The 15,768-nt window shown below is 39.4% G+C and overlaps 1 protein-coding gene and 1 non-coding gene across 2 annotated transcripts in view; both read left to right on the top strand.

The window, feature by feature from the left end:
• CA10 (carbonic anhydrase 10) overlaps nucleotides 1-5,254 on the top strand; it is an 845,692-nt gene extending 840,438 nt beyond the window's left edge. Inside the window, 2 exon segments of the mRNA NM_001079609.1 lie at nucleotides 1,907-2,081; nucleotides 3,921-5,254. Of these exon segments, the coding sequence (NP_001073077.1) occupies nucleotides 1,907-2,081; nucleotides 3,921-3,943 (198 nt within the window). The 3' untranslated portion in view covers nucleotides 3,944-5,254.
• A 10,124-nt stretch (nucleotides 5,255-15,378) lies between these two features.
• Nucleotides 15,379-15,485, top strand: LOC112442761 (U6 spliceosomal RNA). The gene has a single exon (XR_003031057.1). It is a non-coding gene; the product is annotated as a U6 spliceosomal RNA (small nuclear RNA).
• The last annotated feature ends 283 nt before the right edge of the window (nucleotides 15,486-15,768 follow it).

Here is a 15,768-nt window from a genome sequence, read left to right as displayed (position 1 = left end):
CTTTGCTGACAAAGGACCATATAGTCAAAGCTATGGTTTTTCCAGCAGTCAGCATGGATGTGAGAGTTGGACCATAAAGAAGGCTGAGTGTCGAATAATTGATGCTTTTGACTGTGGTGTTTAAGAAGACTCTTGAGAGTCCCTTTTACTGCGAGGAGATCAAACCAGTCAATCCTAAAGGAAATCAATCCTGAATATTTATTAGAAGGACTGATGCTGAAGCTGAAGCTCCAATACTTTGGCCACCTGATGCAAAGAACTGACTCATTGGAACAGACCCTGATGCTGGGAAAGATTGAAGGCAGGAGAAGGGGACGACAGAGGATGAGATGGTTGAATGGCATCACCAACTCAATGGACATGAATTTGAGCAGTCTCTGAGAGATGGTAAAGGACAGAGAAGTCTGGTGTGCTGCAGTCTATAGGGTTGTGAATAGTTGAATACAACTGAGTGATTGAATAGCATAAGGACCCTATTTCCCAATCAGGTCATATTCTGAGGTACTGAGGGTTAGGGCTCTAACATTTGCATCTGTGGGGTAGACAATTCAGCTCATCACACCTATGTTTAAGGAATTAGTATCTGGAAAGACTGAACTTGAAATAATTATAGATGTGCCCTACCTGCCTGAGTGAGAAAGGAATAAGGGTTAATTCCCAAAGTGTGCTCTACCAACTCTAGCATTCAAAAAGCAGATGAGCAAAATGGATGATATTGTTGAATATGTTTGAAAAAACTGTACCTAAAAAGAGCCAAATTAGTTTCATTGCTGGGAGACTTCTTAGGGTTTTTAGAATGGTAATATATGTCTATCTCCAAGAGGAGGCAATATGATGTGTAGCATTTCATAAGTATATTTGAATGTAGGATTTTTTAGAGCTTCCCACAATATTCCTTGTTGGGCTAGCTAGCATTTCTCAGAACTGGATGGGAATCAGGAAACCTGGCTTCTGAGATCAGCTTTGTTAATGGATCATTATGTACTTCTAAGCCTGTGGCCCCACTTCTGTGAAGTGAATTCTCTTCTTTATAATGAGGGGGTAAATTACATTAGTCTATCCTGTGGTTGTGAGGGTCTATAAAAGCTCAGAGGAAACACAAGCAAAGGAAGCAAAACCAAACTCTTTTATAGGACATGTACTCACAACCTGACAACTCTTTGAACAATTTGAAGTGCTTGATGCTATCTCTATTTATTGGGATATTTTAGTGACAAGCAAACCCTTTGGGATAACTTGAACTTAGAAAAAGGATTTATTCATGACATCCTGGGTCATCTTATGGAATTTAAGATCAGAAATTGATGTCAAGAATTCACTGGAATCAAAACTGCAGAAGCCCTTTCACTCTGCACTCTCCTGCTACCTCCTGCACCATGGTTCATCCTCCTCTATGCTAGAGAGTTTTCTTTAGTTTCACAGTCCTGGGTGGAACATGGCTGAAAGCATTTTAATCCAGCTCTTGGTCCTGATAGTCACAGAAAAATAATTAATCCAACTTAGTTTAGCTTTGACTCCTGTACCAGTCACTATAGTTTTGATAATACTCATATCAGAAAATAATTCCCTTAATTACTCAGCTTCAGTGTCTGAGAGTGAGAAGAGTCTCTGGAGAATACCCATTTGGGTTTTCTCCTTTGACGATGTGTCATAGGACAGAAAATAATCACTGACTTGTCCAGAGGCATACCAGGAACAAGTGAGCTAAAAGTAAGGCTCTCTCCAAGCATGGAGGCATCAGTGGGTTGTACCCACTGAACCCATGGATCAGGGTCTGTGGAAGGTTCAAGTACACTTTCCCACACAGCTGGCACTACCCAGGCTGGCCATGGTCTATGTAGTCTTACTTCTTCCGTACTACATGTAAGAGGATGGGTGGATCTCACAGTTGTTTCTCTCCCCTCAGATGCATTCCTTACGCCTGCTCAGCCAGAATCAACCATCTCAGATCTTTCTGAGCATGAGTGACAATTTCAGGCCTGTCCAGTCACTCAACAACCGCTGCATCCGCACCAACATCAACTTCAGTTTACAGGGGAAGGACTGTCCAAACAACCGGGCCCAGAAGCTTCAGTATAGAGGTGGGTTCAGAGGGCAGTAGACACAAGTCACTCTAGTCTTCTTACTTAAACCTACTCTGAAAGGCTTTGAACTATCTCTCTTAATAGGAATCATGATTGTAAATGATATTTTCATGGTGCTTTTCTATTGAAAAAGTTTTTATGTCATAATCAGAAACACAGATCAAATCTTTAAACCTTGTCTAGTACAGACAAGATAGCATTTTTATCACCATTTTACAGAAGAACCCAGAGAAGCTGATTTCCCTAAAGTTATGTGTTAAATAGGACAACTAGAAGCACTGAAACTTTTAGTTATATACAAATAGATTCCTTTTCCCCTAGAAGGTGAGCAAATAACTCTACATACCAGGTGGTTAGGGCCCAATGAGATATGTGTCTGAACACATCTTTTTCCAGTGCTTTGTGTCTAGAAGTGATTAGAATTCCTACTAAAGAGGGTATTCAGGGTGCCTCCCACCTTCTGTAACTCACATCCAACCCACTCTCTTCCTTTCTACACACTAAGTACCTATTGAACATTTTTGTAAAACCCCAATATGGAAAGGAAAGTGGAGATTAGTCATGGAGATGTCTTCAACCAGGAGATAGGACATCAGAGTTCCAGGCCTGGTTCTGACACTAATAAGTCAAATCATTTACCTCTCTAGCCCTGGCTCCCATGACAGTCTTTATACCAGCTACATCATGATTTGTTGTGAGGAGAAAATGAGAGGCTGGATAGGGAAGTCTTTTGTACTGATAATATGTTACTTGAATATGGGGACTGTGGATGTTACCATACAACTTTTAGAAGCAACTACCACTACTAGCCTCCACCGTATCACTCGAAATTCCCCCAAATTTCTTTAATTTTCTCTCTCTTTCAGACATACCCAGAGTACTAAAACTATAATTTCTGTTTCCTTCCATCCAGAAATACTCAACTAATTCATTCATTGAGCCTTCCCTTTATTCAACATCTATTTATTATGTACCTATTATGTGCTAGGCTTCCCTGGTGGCTCAGCTGGTAAAGAATCTGCCTGCAATATGGGAGACCTGGGCTTGATCCCTGGGTTGGGAAAATCCCCTGGAGAAGGGAATGACAAATATTCACCAGTATTCTGGCCTAGAGAATTCCATGGGCTACACAGTCCATGGGATAGCAAAGAGTCGGACACGACTGAGCAACTTTGACTTTGACTTTCACTTATGTGCCAGGCAGTTAGCTAGGTGATGAAGATATGACCTTATCCCTACAGAACTTATAGTCTAAGAGTTGGATCAGCTAACATTTTCTGCAAAGGGCCAGATGAGAAATATAGATTTTGTGCTCTGCTGTACTCTGATGTAATGTGAAAGCAGCCACAGACAATATGTAAATAAATGGGTGTGACTGTGTTCTAATAAAACTATATTCACAAAATCAGTTCACAGCTGGATTTCATTTGCAGGCTGTCATTTGCCCACCTCTGGTCTAAAGCAACACCATCCGCTATAGCTTCTTGACACAATGGAAATGTTCTGTGTCTGCATTGACCAATATGGTAGCTACTGGCCACATGTGGCTATTGAACATTTGAAGTGTGGCTAGTATGACAATGCAACCAATAGTTTTAATTAATTTAGATATATATCAGCCACATGTAGCTAATGACAATACTATTAGATATCTCAGGCTCAGAGGCTCATAAGAAGGTGGAGAGGATAGTTGGGATACATACAAGTAAGCAGACATTTAAAAACTGTCCCTTCCCCTTTGGAGTAAACTGCCCAACCCGTGTGCAAATTCATCCAATTATGCCTTGTTTTGTGTCGTTCATTTTGTTTTATTTCTTTCTTTCTCTCTCTTTCCAGTAAATGAATGGCTCCTCAAGTAGGGAACCAAGCCAAGAAGAATTCCACCTCAGTGAAATGCTACGACTGTGAATTGATGTAACCTGAAATGTCCCTCTTCTTTCTTCTCTCTCCTTCCCTCCTTCAAGCTTCATTCACTCTTTGGATTGGCCCTTCCTTCATGAAAAGTGTCTGCAAAACCTTGGCAGAGGAGTACATCTCTTACACACACTCATAAACACACACACATGCAAATATATCTACATACAAACACACTCACACAGCACCCAAGATGGGAAGTTAAGTTTCAGAAACAAAAGCCTCATTCATTAAAGGTTTTAGAAGAAAATAACCAACTAACCTGAGTACAATTTTGATACTGTTTTCTGGAACAAGTAAATCTACCCAATGAGACTTTTCAGTCTTTGTACATACAAAATTCTTCTGAGAGAGAGGAGAAAACACAGCTCTGACAGCATCAAGTGGACTTTGTTCTTTGCATCAAATGATCTTGGATAGTGTCCTAAGATCCTTTAAGGGTGCTGGTAACAGGTGAGCCAGGATAAAGTTAGCCAACGATGCATTTCTAGATTATGATTCTTCCATTTACTCAGCAACTCAAAAAGAAAAAGGACAGATATTGAAGAGATACACATTGTGTATGTGTGTGTGTGTGTGTGTGTGTATATATATATATATATATATATATATATATATATATATATATATTTCACCACAGACTATTAAAAAATTGAATTATTGCTCCTTTTTGTCATATATCTATACTAGGATTTGCCAAGTTCAGATTGATCCATTGCTGTTTCTTGTTTTCCAAAGGTCATACATTGTGTTTGGTTATTGTTAAAAGCTCAATAAATGTGTTTAACAAGTTAATTTCATTTTTCTTGCTTTGATCTATTCTCCTTCCTTACAGGCTAAGCTCTGTCTTCATACAACTGCATTCTTGCTTTTACTTGTTCCTTCATCTATGTTTTATTAATTTGCAGACAGTTTTTTTACTGAATTTGTGGCAATCAGGAATGCATTTGATAAGCTAAGCATAATTTTAATTCCACTCCATGGCTTGATCATGCATAGGAGGTGAGCTTCATCCTGAGATAGCAGGCAACAGATTTCCTGCATTTCAAAACTTCTACCCCCATGCCAATGATGCCCCCTTGAAGGAATGCACTTTGCCTTGTAAATTCTTGGGTAAGGGGTGTCTTTTCTCTCCAGGTGCAACTGGATCTCACAAAGTACAAATGAATGCCTTTCTTTTCTTGTTTATAATGGTCACTCACTGTGTTTGGTTACTGTCAAGAAATCAATAAATGTGTTTAACAAGTTGCTCAGTACCCCTGTCTGAGTTTATTGAAGAGGACAACGTTCTTTGCTGAAGCCTCTGAGTCCTGCTGGGTCCACAAGCAATTGTATTATGGCCAGCAGGGCAGCTGAAGCTGCCAGAACAGCCCATCTGTTTATATTCCTAGAGCCAGATAATTAATACCCTGTTGAGAAAGCATATAGGTTTAGCTGCTGGAAAGGAAGACTTGGATGTTCATCCAGAGGCCAAATTAAAAATAACTTTCATCTCTTATTTCTGTTATAGCCTCCAGAAAGTGGGAAAACACAAGCATGCATAGTCTGTGTACATGGGAACATTTACAAATATGTCAAAAACTTCAGCCAGGTAGCTAGGTTCATTGATGAGGGAAAAAAAAAAATCTGTCATATATTTCATATTTAAAATAATACACTTAATTGGATTTTTTAAACATTTTACACCAAAATGATGATGGATTTAACCATGATGGCATGTGACCCTATATCTAAGCATCACTTTTTGCATAAAACCAGATCTTCCTGAAAATATTTAGGGTGGGCAAATGGTAGTCTTTCTCTGTATGGCTTGCTGCCTTCCCTCTGAGTCAAAATATTCTTTAAACTGCAATGAAAAGGAGTGATATATTGTATCAGCCAGGCCTAACTTCAAATCTTTAGTGTACCATTTGCCTACTTGCTATGTGTGATCCTAGGCAGGTTGCTACTTCTCTGATCTGTTAATTGGAGATCCCAATAATTGCTTCTATGAATTAAGAGGCCTTAAATGCTACATAGCTGATTAAAGCAACTCATAAAATACCTGCAATGATTGTTATATAAATAGTGCCTATAGAGCATGTGTGTGGCCTACCAATTATAGGTTTTTCTGTACCATACTTTCCCCAGGGAGGGGTTAGCACCAATCACAAAAGGACACCAAGTTAATACCAAATGACAGCAATAGATACCCAGCATTCAGCACATAGGTAAGTACATATAATCTGTTGGGGCAAAAAGGAAAGAGTATCAGTGAGAAAGGAAGATAAGAGGCTGAGTTTCTAGGCCTTGTTCTGTTACCAGCATCTTCTGTGACTTTGAACAAGTCAACTGCCCTCCCTGGAAGAATGTTCTTGTACATAAGTGATTTGGATACAGTGATCTCTCACAGACTTTCTATTATTCCTTCACTCTTGTCTCTTATTCAGTTATCAGTACAAAGAGGAAAAAGGGAAATCAGGTTGTCATCCCTTGGGGGTCCCTTGGCACAAGCAGAGTTTCACTCTGGCCAAACAGAACTCAAAATGGAGTGAACTAGCCTGTCTCCCACATCTTAAGCCCATCCAAAAATGCCCTTTCTCCCACTCACTGGATTTTCCAAACTATAAAATGAAAATTGGAGTACTTTGCCTTCAAACCAGATAGAAGTAATAAAGATTAGCTAGATTTATACCACTTTAAAAACTGAAAAAGATGAAGAATTTTAAAAAGCACCAAAAGCCCCCGACAGTTGGCTTGATAAAGTCATCAAGGAATAAAAATGCATTTTTCATTTTCAGTCCATGGTGCTTAGGAAGGTCAGGCAGTGATGCTGCTGTGCTCTTCGGGTGTGAAGGCCAGCTGGTTTTTCCCAGTAAGCCACAGGCTTACAGGGACATTCCTTTCACCTCAGAAGTTGGACACAACTGAGCAACTAACATTTTCACCTTCACTCCTTCTGAGGAAGATAATTAAACACTTCAGGAAAATAAATGTTGAAACCCAATTCCCTCCTTAACAAATAGCAGAGGGAGGTAAATATACACAGAAGAGAACTCTGGGCAAAATGTAGGAGAAAAATAATTGTTAGTGTGGAGATCCACAGTTCCCCTCTCAAGAACATTTTTTGCAGTTTCCAAGACCATTTAAGGACTTGTTCCCACTTCCGTCAGTAGCAGTTTGGTTTCCATGGTGATGTCAGAACAACCACAACTCACTGCACAATATGTTTTGAAATGTAACGGTCATTTGGTGTTTGGACAGGAGTTCAGTCCTCAGGCATGGTCCATAGCCACCTGCACCACGCTAAAATGTCTGATTGAGGAAAATCAATTAACATGAAAACACCTTTAGGGGAGTCCTTATTCACCCTACAGGACCCCAGAGCAGTTTTAGGCTCTCTGGAACGTGAAAACTGGGGAACTGTGATAGTTCACAAAAGTATCCCAGTTCTTTTGTTCCAGAAAGCCTAAGAGAAGGATTGCTAGAAGCAGAAACTCACATTCCCATCATTCACCAGTTAGCACAATTGACCATAAGTCAAGAACTACCAAGACCCAGCCAAGGAAACATATTAATAAAATCTACCATGGATCACACATTTCCTGTGGGTTAAATCTTAATGCTTAGCAATTTAAAAATATCATCTCATTTCACACAGCAATCTGCAAGGTAATCACCATTGTTACTTTGCAAATGCAGAAACTTTTCATACTGTTCATGGGGTTCTCAAAGCAAAAATACTGAAGTGGTTTTCCATTCCCTTCTCCAGTGGACCATGTTTTGTCAGAACTCTCCACCATGACCTGTCTGTCTTGGGTGGCCCTACATGTCATGGCTCATAGTTTCATTGAGCTAGACAAAGCTGTGATCCGTGTGAATGTGACTGGTGATGGAAGTAAAGTCCAATGCTGAAAGAACAATATTACATAGGAGCCTGGAATGTTAGGTCCATGAATCAAGGCAAATTGGAAATCGTCAAACAGGAGATGACAAGAGTGAACATCAACATTTTAGGAATCAGCGATCTAAAATGGACTGAAATAGGGGAATTTAATTCAAATGACCATTGTATCTACTACTGTGACTAAGAATCCCTTAGAATAAATGGACTAGCACTCATAGTCAACAAGAGTCCAAAATGCAGCACTAGATTGCAGTCTGAAAGATGCCAGAATTATTTCTGTTCATTTCAAAGCAAACCATTCAATAACACAGTAATCCAGGGCTATGTCCCAACTACTAATGCTAAAGAAGCTGAAGTTGAATGATTCTGTGATGACCTACAAGACCTTCTACAACTAACATAAAAAAAAAAAAATGATGTCCTCTTCATCATAGGGGACTGGAATGCAAAGATCAATAGATATCTGGAGTAACAGGCAAATTTGGCTAGGAGTACAAAATGAAGCAGGTCAAAGGCTAACAGAGTGTTGCCAAGACAATGCACTGGTTATAGCAAACACCCTCTTCCAATAACAGAAGACATGACTGTACACATGGACGTCACCAGATGATCAATACTGAAATCAGATTGATTATATTCTTTGCAGTCAAAAATGGAGAAGCTTTATACAGTCAGTAAAAATAAGACTAGGATCTGACTGTGGCTCAGATCATGAACTCCTTATTGACAAATCCAGACTTAAATTGAAGAAAGTAGGGAAAACCACTAGACCATTCAGGTACAACCTAAATCAAACCCCTTAATGATTATACAGTGGAAATGACAAATATATTCAAGGAACTAGATGTGATAGACAAAGTGCCTGAAGAATTGTGGATGGAAGTTCATGACATTGCACAGGAAGTGGTGATAAAAACCACTCCCAAGAAAAAGAAATGCAAAAATGGAAAATGGTTGTCTGAGGAGGCCTTACATATAGCTGAGAAAAGAAGAGACATTAAAGACAAAGGAAAAAGGAAAGATAAATCCATCTGTATGCAGAGTTCCAAAGAATAGCAAGCAGAGTTAAGAAAGCCTTCCTCAGTGATCAGTGCAAAGAAATATAGAAAAACAATAGAATGGGAAAGACTAAAGATCTCTTCAAGAAAATTAGAGATACCAAGGGAACGTTTCTTTCAAAGATGGGCACAATAAAGGACATAATGGTATGAACCTAATATAAGCAGAAGATATTAAGAAGAGATGACAAGAATACATGGAAGAACTATACACAAAAGATCTTAATGACCCAAATAACCATGATGATGTGATCACTCACCTAAAGCCAGACATCTTGGAATGTGAAGTCAAGTGGGCCTTAGGAAGCATCACTATTAGCAAAGCTAGTAGAGGTGATGGAATTCCAGCTGAGCTACTTCAAGTCCTAAAAGATAATGCTGTGAAAGTGCTGCACTCAATATGCCAGAAAATATGGAAAACTCAGCAGTGGCCACAGGACTGGAAAAGGTCAGTTTTTGTTCCAATCCCAAAGAAAGGCAATGCCAGAGAATGTTCAAACAACTGTTCAGTTGCACTTATCTCATATGTTAGCTGAGTAATGCTCAGAATTCTCCAAGATAGACTTCAATAGTATGTGATTTAAGAACTTCCAGATGTTCAATCTGGATTTATAAAAGGCAGAGGATTAGGACTGGGAGACCACTTTCTCCCCCACAAATTCATCAAAAGATCATTTGAATGCTGAGCAACACCCACAAAACAACTTCTGAGCACTGCTAGAGGACACCAGAAAGGCAACCCAATCCCTTTGAAAGGAGGTAGGGCAAAATATTATATATGAAAACAGAGACAAATTTAGGTATGGAGACCCGTCCTGAATAGGGAGTTGTGAAGGAGGAGAAGTTCCCACACAGTAGGAAACCCTGTCATAGGCGTGTCTCTGGGGAGCTTTGAAATCTCAGAGGGCAACATAACTGGGAGAAAGAAAGAAAAAAACACCAAAGACTATGTTCCTAACTGCAACTACTAGCAGAGAAGTGTCACAGATGCTCGTGTCTGCCAGCAGTGAGTGGGAGCTGGGCAGGGAGGCATGGGCTGTGTCATTGGCCCTTAGAGTAAGAACTTGGATTGAATGCCCTGAGGACAATCTGAGGGAGCTAATGTGAGATAGCAATCCAAACCATGGGATGCCAGAAAGACCAAACAAACAAACAAAACTTCTGCTGCAAATGGAACAAAGGATTGAGTGATACCAAAGGAGTATAAGCCCACTGCCATATAGGACCCTCCCTCCTCAATGGCAGAGAGGCAGGTGTTCAACAGCCAGAGCCACAAGGCAAGGGGCTGCTGCAATCTCATCCCCAGAGACTACATCTACCACTAAATTGTCAGCAGGTTCCCAGTTGCTAACCATGTCCCTCTGGGATCCTGGACGGTTCACATTGCCAGGAGTGTCACAGCCTGAGATCAGCTCCCTAGAGGAGACACATGGCACACCTGGGAAACCAAGCAGTTGGGACCAGGGAGATCATAAAATGCAAGCTTTACCTGGGATAATACTCACCTAGCACCTGGTTGCCTGAGGTGCTTGGACCTGTGAAGGGCACAAAACACACAGCCCTTCAGGGTTTGCGCCCTTACCAAGCACCTGAGAACCTGAGCAGCACAGACCTGGAGAGTGCATGAAATTCAGGGTCCACATGACACTGTGTACTTTCAGAGCACCCTGGAGCCTGAGAAGTGTGGACCTGGGAAGTACATGCCACCTTGGTCTGTGGTAAACCCAGTGTGGCCCATGCATGGTGAGCATTCCTCACACATGCCAGTGATATTTGTTTGTAGTGTCTCTCCCCCACAGCACAACTGAATGAGTGATCTTAAATGAATGGCCACATTTGCCCCATTGTGTCCGGGTGGAAATTAGACACTGAAGAGACCTGAAAACAGAGGAAGCCAAAATAAACAAAGATGGGGGAACTGCTCTGGAAGTGACAGGTACAAGAGATTAAAATCCTTCAGTTAATGCTGAGATTGTGCATTTGAGGGGCAACCATAGACCTTGAGAACAAGTAGTAACACGAATAAGGGACTGTGTGTCACTGAACTGACCCCACACTGGGCACAACAGATCTAAAGAAATTTCCAGATATATTTTTACTATTATTACTTTTTAATTTTAATGAGTTCTTTATTCCTCCATTAACTTTCATTTTTATAACCTACCTTTCAAAAATACTATTAAAAACAATTCCATATACATATTTTTTTATTTTTGTGATCGATTTTGTTTTGTATTTTTTATATTGCATTTTTGAGATTTTAACATCTATTATAGATTTTTAATCTTTGCTTTTTGGTATTTGTTATAAATTTTGTGCCTTTAAGAATCTAATATTCAGTATCCATTTTCACTTAGGGATTTGGTTACTGGCTTGATTACTCTGACCTTTTGACTTTCCCTTTTCTCTTCCAGGTCACCTCTATCTCTTTCCTCCCTCTTCTCTTCTAAATATAACGCTGTGAATCTCTCTGGGTGCTGCTAGCTGTGGAGAATTCTTTCACAATTAACCTAGTGTTTTTATATTCTGTGCTATATGGATGGAGAAGTCTTGAGGCTACTGTAAGGAAAGTACCAAAAGCCAGAGACAGGAGGCTTAACTCCAGAACTTTAGAAGATCAGGGAAATCCTAGCTCAAGGGAACATTAATAGACAAGCGTACACCCAAGAGTCTCCATACCAGCATTGAAACCAGGCTCCACTCAAGAGCCAATAAGTTCCAGTGGAAGACACGCCATGCTAATTCTCCAGCAAAACAGGAACACAACTTTGAACATTAAAAGACAGGCTGCCCAAAGCTGTGCCAAACCTATAGACACCCCAGAACTCACTACTGGACACTTCACTGCACTTCAGAGAGAAGAGATACAGGTCCACCCACCAGAATACAGATGAAAGCTCCCCCAACCAGGAAATCTTGACAAGTTCACTAGTCCAACTCCATCCACAGGGAACAGACTCCACAATTAAGAGTAAGCCCGAACTTCCAGCCTGCAGAAAACACACCACAAACACAGCAATCTAAACAAAATGAAAAGGAAGAGAAATATTCAGCAGGTTAAAAAACATGAAAAAAACCCTCCAAACCAAACAACAGAGGAGGAAATAGGGAGTCTACCTGGAAAATAATTCAGAATAATGATAGTAAAAATTATCTAGGTTGCTTCCATGTCCTGGCTATTATAAACAGTGCTGCGATGAACATTGGGGTACACTTGTCTCTTTCCCTTCTGGTTTCCTCAGTGTGTATGCCCAGCAGTGGGATTGCTGGATCATAAGGCAGTTCTATTTCCAGTTTTTTAAGGAATCTCCACACTGATCTCCATAGTGGCTGTACTAGTTTGCATTCCCACCAACAGTGTAAGAGGGTTCCCTTTTCTCCACACCATCTCCAACATTTATTATTTGTAGACTTTTGGATCACAGCCATTCTGACTGGTGTGAAATGGTACCTCCTAGATGTCCATCAGCAGATGAATGGATAAGAAAGCTGTGGTACATATACACAATGGAGTATTACTCAGCCACTAAAAAGAATACATTTGAATCAGTTCTAATGAGGTGGATGAAACTGGAGCCTGTTATACAGAGTGAAGTAAGCCAGAAGGAAAAACGCCAATACAGTATACTAACGCATATATATGGAATTTAGAAAGATGATAACAATAACCCAGTGTATGAGACAGCAAAAGAGACACTGATGTATGGAACAGTCTTATGGACTCTGTGGGAGAGGGAGAAGGTGGGAAGATTTGGGAGAATGGCATTAAAACATGTAAAATATCATGTATGAAATGAGATGCCAGTCCAGGTTCAATGCACAATACTGGATGCTTGGGGCTAGTGCACTGGGACGACCCAGAGGGATGGTATGGGGAGGGAGGAGGGAGGAGGGTTCAGGATGGGGAGCACATGTATACCTGTGATGGATTCATTTTGATATTTGGCAAAACAAATACAATTATGTAAAGTTTAAAAATAAAATAAAATTTAAAAAAATTATCTAAAATCTTGAAAACAAATGGAGTTACAGATAAATAGACTAGAGATAAGGATTGAGAAAATGTAAGAAATGTTTAACAAGGACATAGAAGAAATAAAGAGAATGAACAATGTAATAACCAATTAAAAGCACTTTGGAGGGAACCAACAGTAGAATAACTGAGGCAGAAGAGAGGATAAATGAGGTGGAAGATAGAATGATGGAAATAAATGAAGCAGAGAGGAAAAACATAAAAAGAATTAAAAGAAATGGGGACAACTTCAGAGATCTCTGGGACAATGTTGAACACTCTGACATTTGAATCATAGGTGTCATAGAAGAAGCAGACAAAAAGAAAAGGCATGAGAAAATAGTGTAAGAGGTAATAGTTAAAAACTTCCCTAAAATGGGAAAAGAAATAGCCACCTAAGTGCAAGAATCACAGAGAATCCTGAATAGGATAAATCCAAGGTGAAACAACCCAAGGCACATATTAATCAAACTTAAAAAAATTAAACACAAAGAGAAAATATTAAGAGCAGCAAGGGAAAAGCAATAAATAAGTACAATGGGATTCCTATAAAGATAAAAGCTGATCTTTCAATAAAAACTCTTCAGTCCTGAAGGGAATGGCAGGACATGAATAAAGTGATGGAAGAGAAAAAAACTACAACCAAGATTACTCTACCCAGCAAGGATCTCATTCACATGAGGGAGAAATCAAAAGCTTTATAGACAAGCAAAAGCTGAGAGAATTCAGCACCACCAAACCAGCTCCTCAACGAATGCTAAAGTATTTTCTCTAGACAGGAAACACAGAAAAGGTTTATAAAATAAACCAAAAATGAAAAAGTAAATGGTAATGGGATCATACTTATGAATAATTGCCTTAAATTTAAATGGGTTAAATGCCCCAACCAAAAGACAAAGACTGGCCAAATGGATACAAAAATAAGACCCCTATATATGCTGTCTACAAGAGACCCACCTGAAACCTTAGGGACACATACAGACTGAAAGTGAGGGGCTGGAAAAACATATTTCATGCAAATGAAGACCAAAAGAGAGCAGGAGTAGCAATACTCATATCAGATAAAATAGACTTTGAAATAAAGACCATGGTAAGAGACAAAGAAGAACACTACATAATGATCATAGGATCAAGTCAAGAAGAAGATATAACAATTATAAATATATATGTATCCAACATAAGAGCACCTCAATACATAAGGCAAATGCTAACAGGTGTGAAAAGGAAAATTAACACTAACACACAATAATAGTGGGGGACTTTAATATCTCACTCACACCTATGGACAGATCTACCAAACAGAAAATTAGCAAGGAAACACAGCTTTAAATGATACAATGGACCAGTTAGACCTAATTGATATCTATAGGACATTTCACCCCCCAAACAATAAATTTCACCTATTTCTCAAGTGCTCATGGAACATTCTCCAGGATAGATCACATCCTGGGCCACAGATATAGACTTGGTAAATTTTTAAAAATCAACATCAATTCAAGCATGTTTTCAACTACAGGGGAAAATAGCTATTAAAAACTCAAGCATATGGAGGCTAAACAACACACGGAAGAAATCAAAAAGGAAATCAAAATATGTGTGAGTGAGTGAGCGAGTGAAAGATTCTCAGTCATGTCTGACTCTTTGTGACCCTCAAGGACTGGGGCCTGCCAGGCTCCTCTGTCCATGGAATTCTTCAGGCCAGAATACTGAAGTGTGTTGCCATTCCCTTCTCCAGGGGATCTGCCCAACTCAGGGATTGAACCCAGGTCTCTCATATTGCAGGCAGATGGTAAATATACTGTCTGAGCCTCAAGGGATAGAAACAAATGGAAATGAAAACACAAAAACCCCAAACATATGGGATTCAGTAAAAGCAGGGCAAAGAATGAGCTTCATAGCAATACAAGCCTACCTCAGGAAACAAGAGAAACATCAAATAAACAACCTAAGTTTACACCTACAGCAACTAGAAAAAGAAGAACAAAAGAACTCCAAAGTTAGTAGAAGGCAAGTAATCATTAACACCAGAGCAGAAATAAATGAAAAAAAAAAAAAAAAGAGGAGGAAACAAAGCAAAGATCAACAAAACTAAAAACTGGTTCTTTGAGAAGATAAACAGTCAAACTGTTAGCCAGATTCATCAAGGAAAAAAAAAAAAAAAGGAGAGGAGTCAAATCAATAAAATTAGAAATGAGAATGAGAAATCACAATAGACAACACAGAAATACAAAAGATCATAAAAGACTACTATGAGCAATCATATGCCAATAAAATTGACAACCTGGAAGAAATGGACAACTTGGAAGACATGGACAAATTCTTAGAAAACTATAACAGCAATTATATGCCAATAAAATGGACAACTTGGAAAAATGGAGAATTTCTTAGAAAAGTATAAGCTTCCTGGTTCAAAACTGAACCAGGGTGCTCGCTTCGGCAGCACATATACTAAAATTGGAATGATACAGAGAAGATTAGCATGGCCCCTGCGCAAGGATGACACGCAAATTTGTCAAGCGTTCCATATAAAAAAAAAAAAAAAAAAAAACGGAACCAGGAAGAAATAGAACATCTTAACAGACCCATCACAAGCACAGAAATCGAAATGGTAGTAAAAAAATCTTCCGACAAACATAAACCCAGGGCCACATGGCTTCACAGGTAAATTCTACCAAAAATTTAGCAAAGAGCTAACACCTATTCTACTCAAAGTTTTCCAGAAAATTCCAGAGGAAGGTAAACTTCAAAACTCCTTCTATAAGGCCAACATCACCCTAATTTCAACCAGACAAAGATGCCACAAAAAAAGAAAAC

This window comes from Bos taurus, chromosome 19 (assembly GCF_002263795.3).
Source record: "Bos taurus isolate L1 Dominette 01449 registration number 42190680 breed Hereford chromosome 19, ARS-UCD2.0, whole genome shotgun sequence".
NCBI lineage: Eukaryota > Metazoa > Chordata > Mammalia > Artiodactyla > Bovidae > Bos > Bos taurus.
This window is presented reverse-complemented; position numbering and strand designations above follow the sequence as displayed.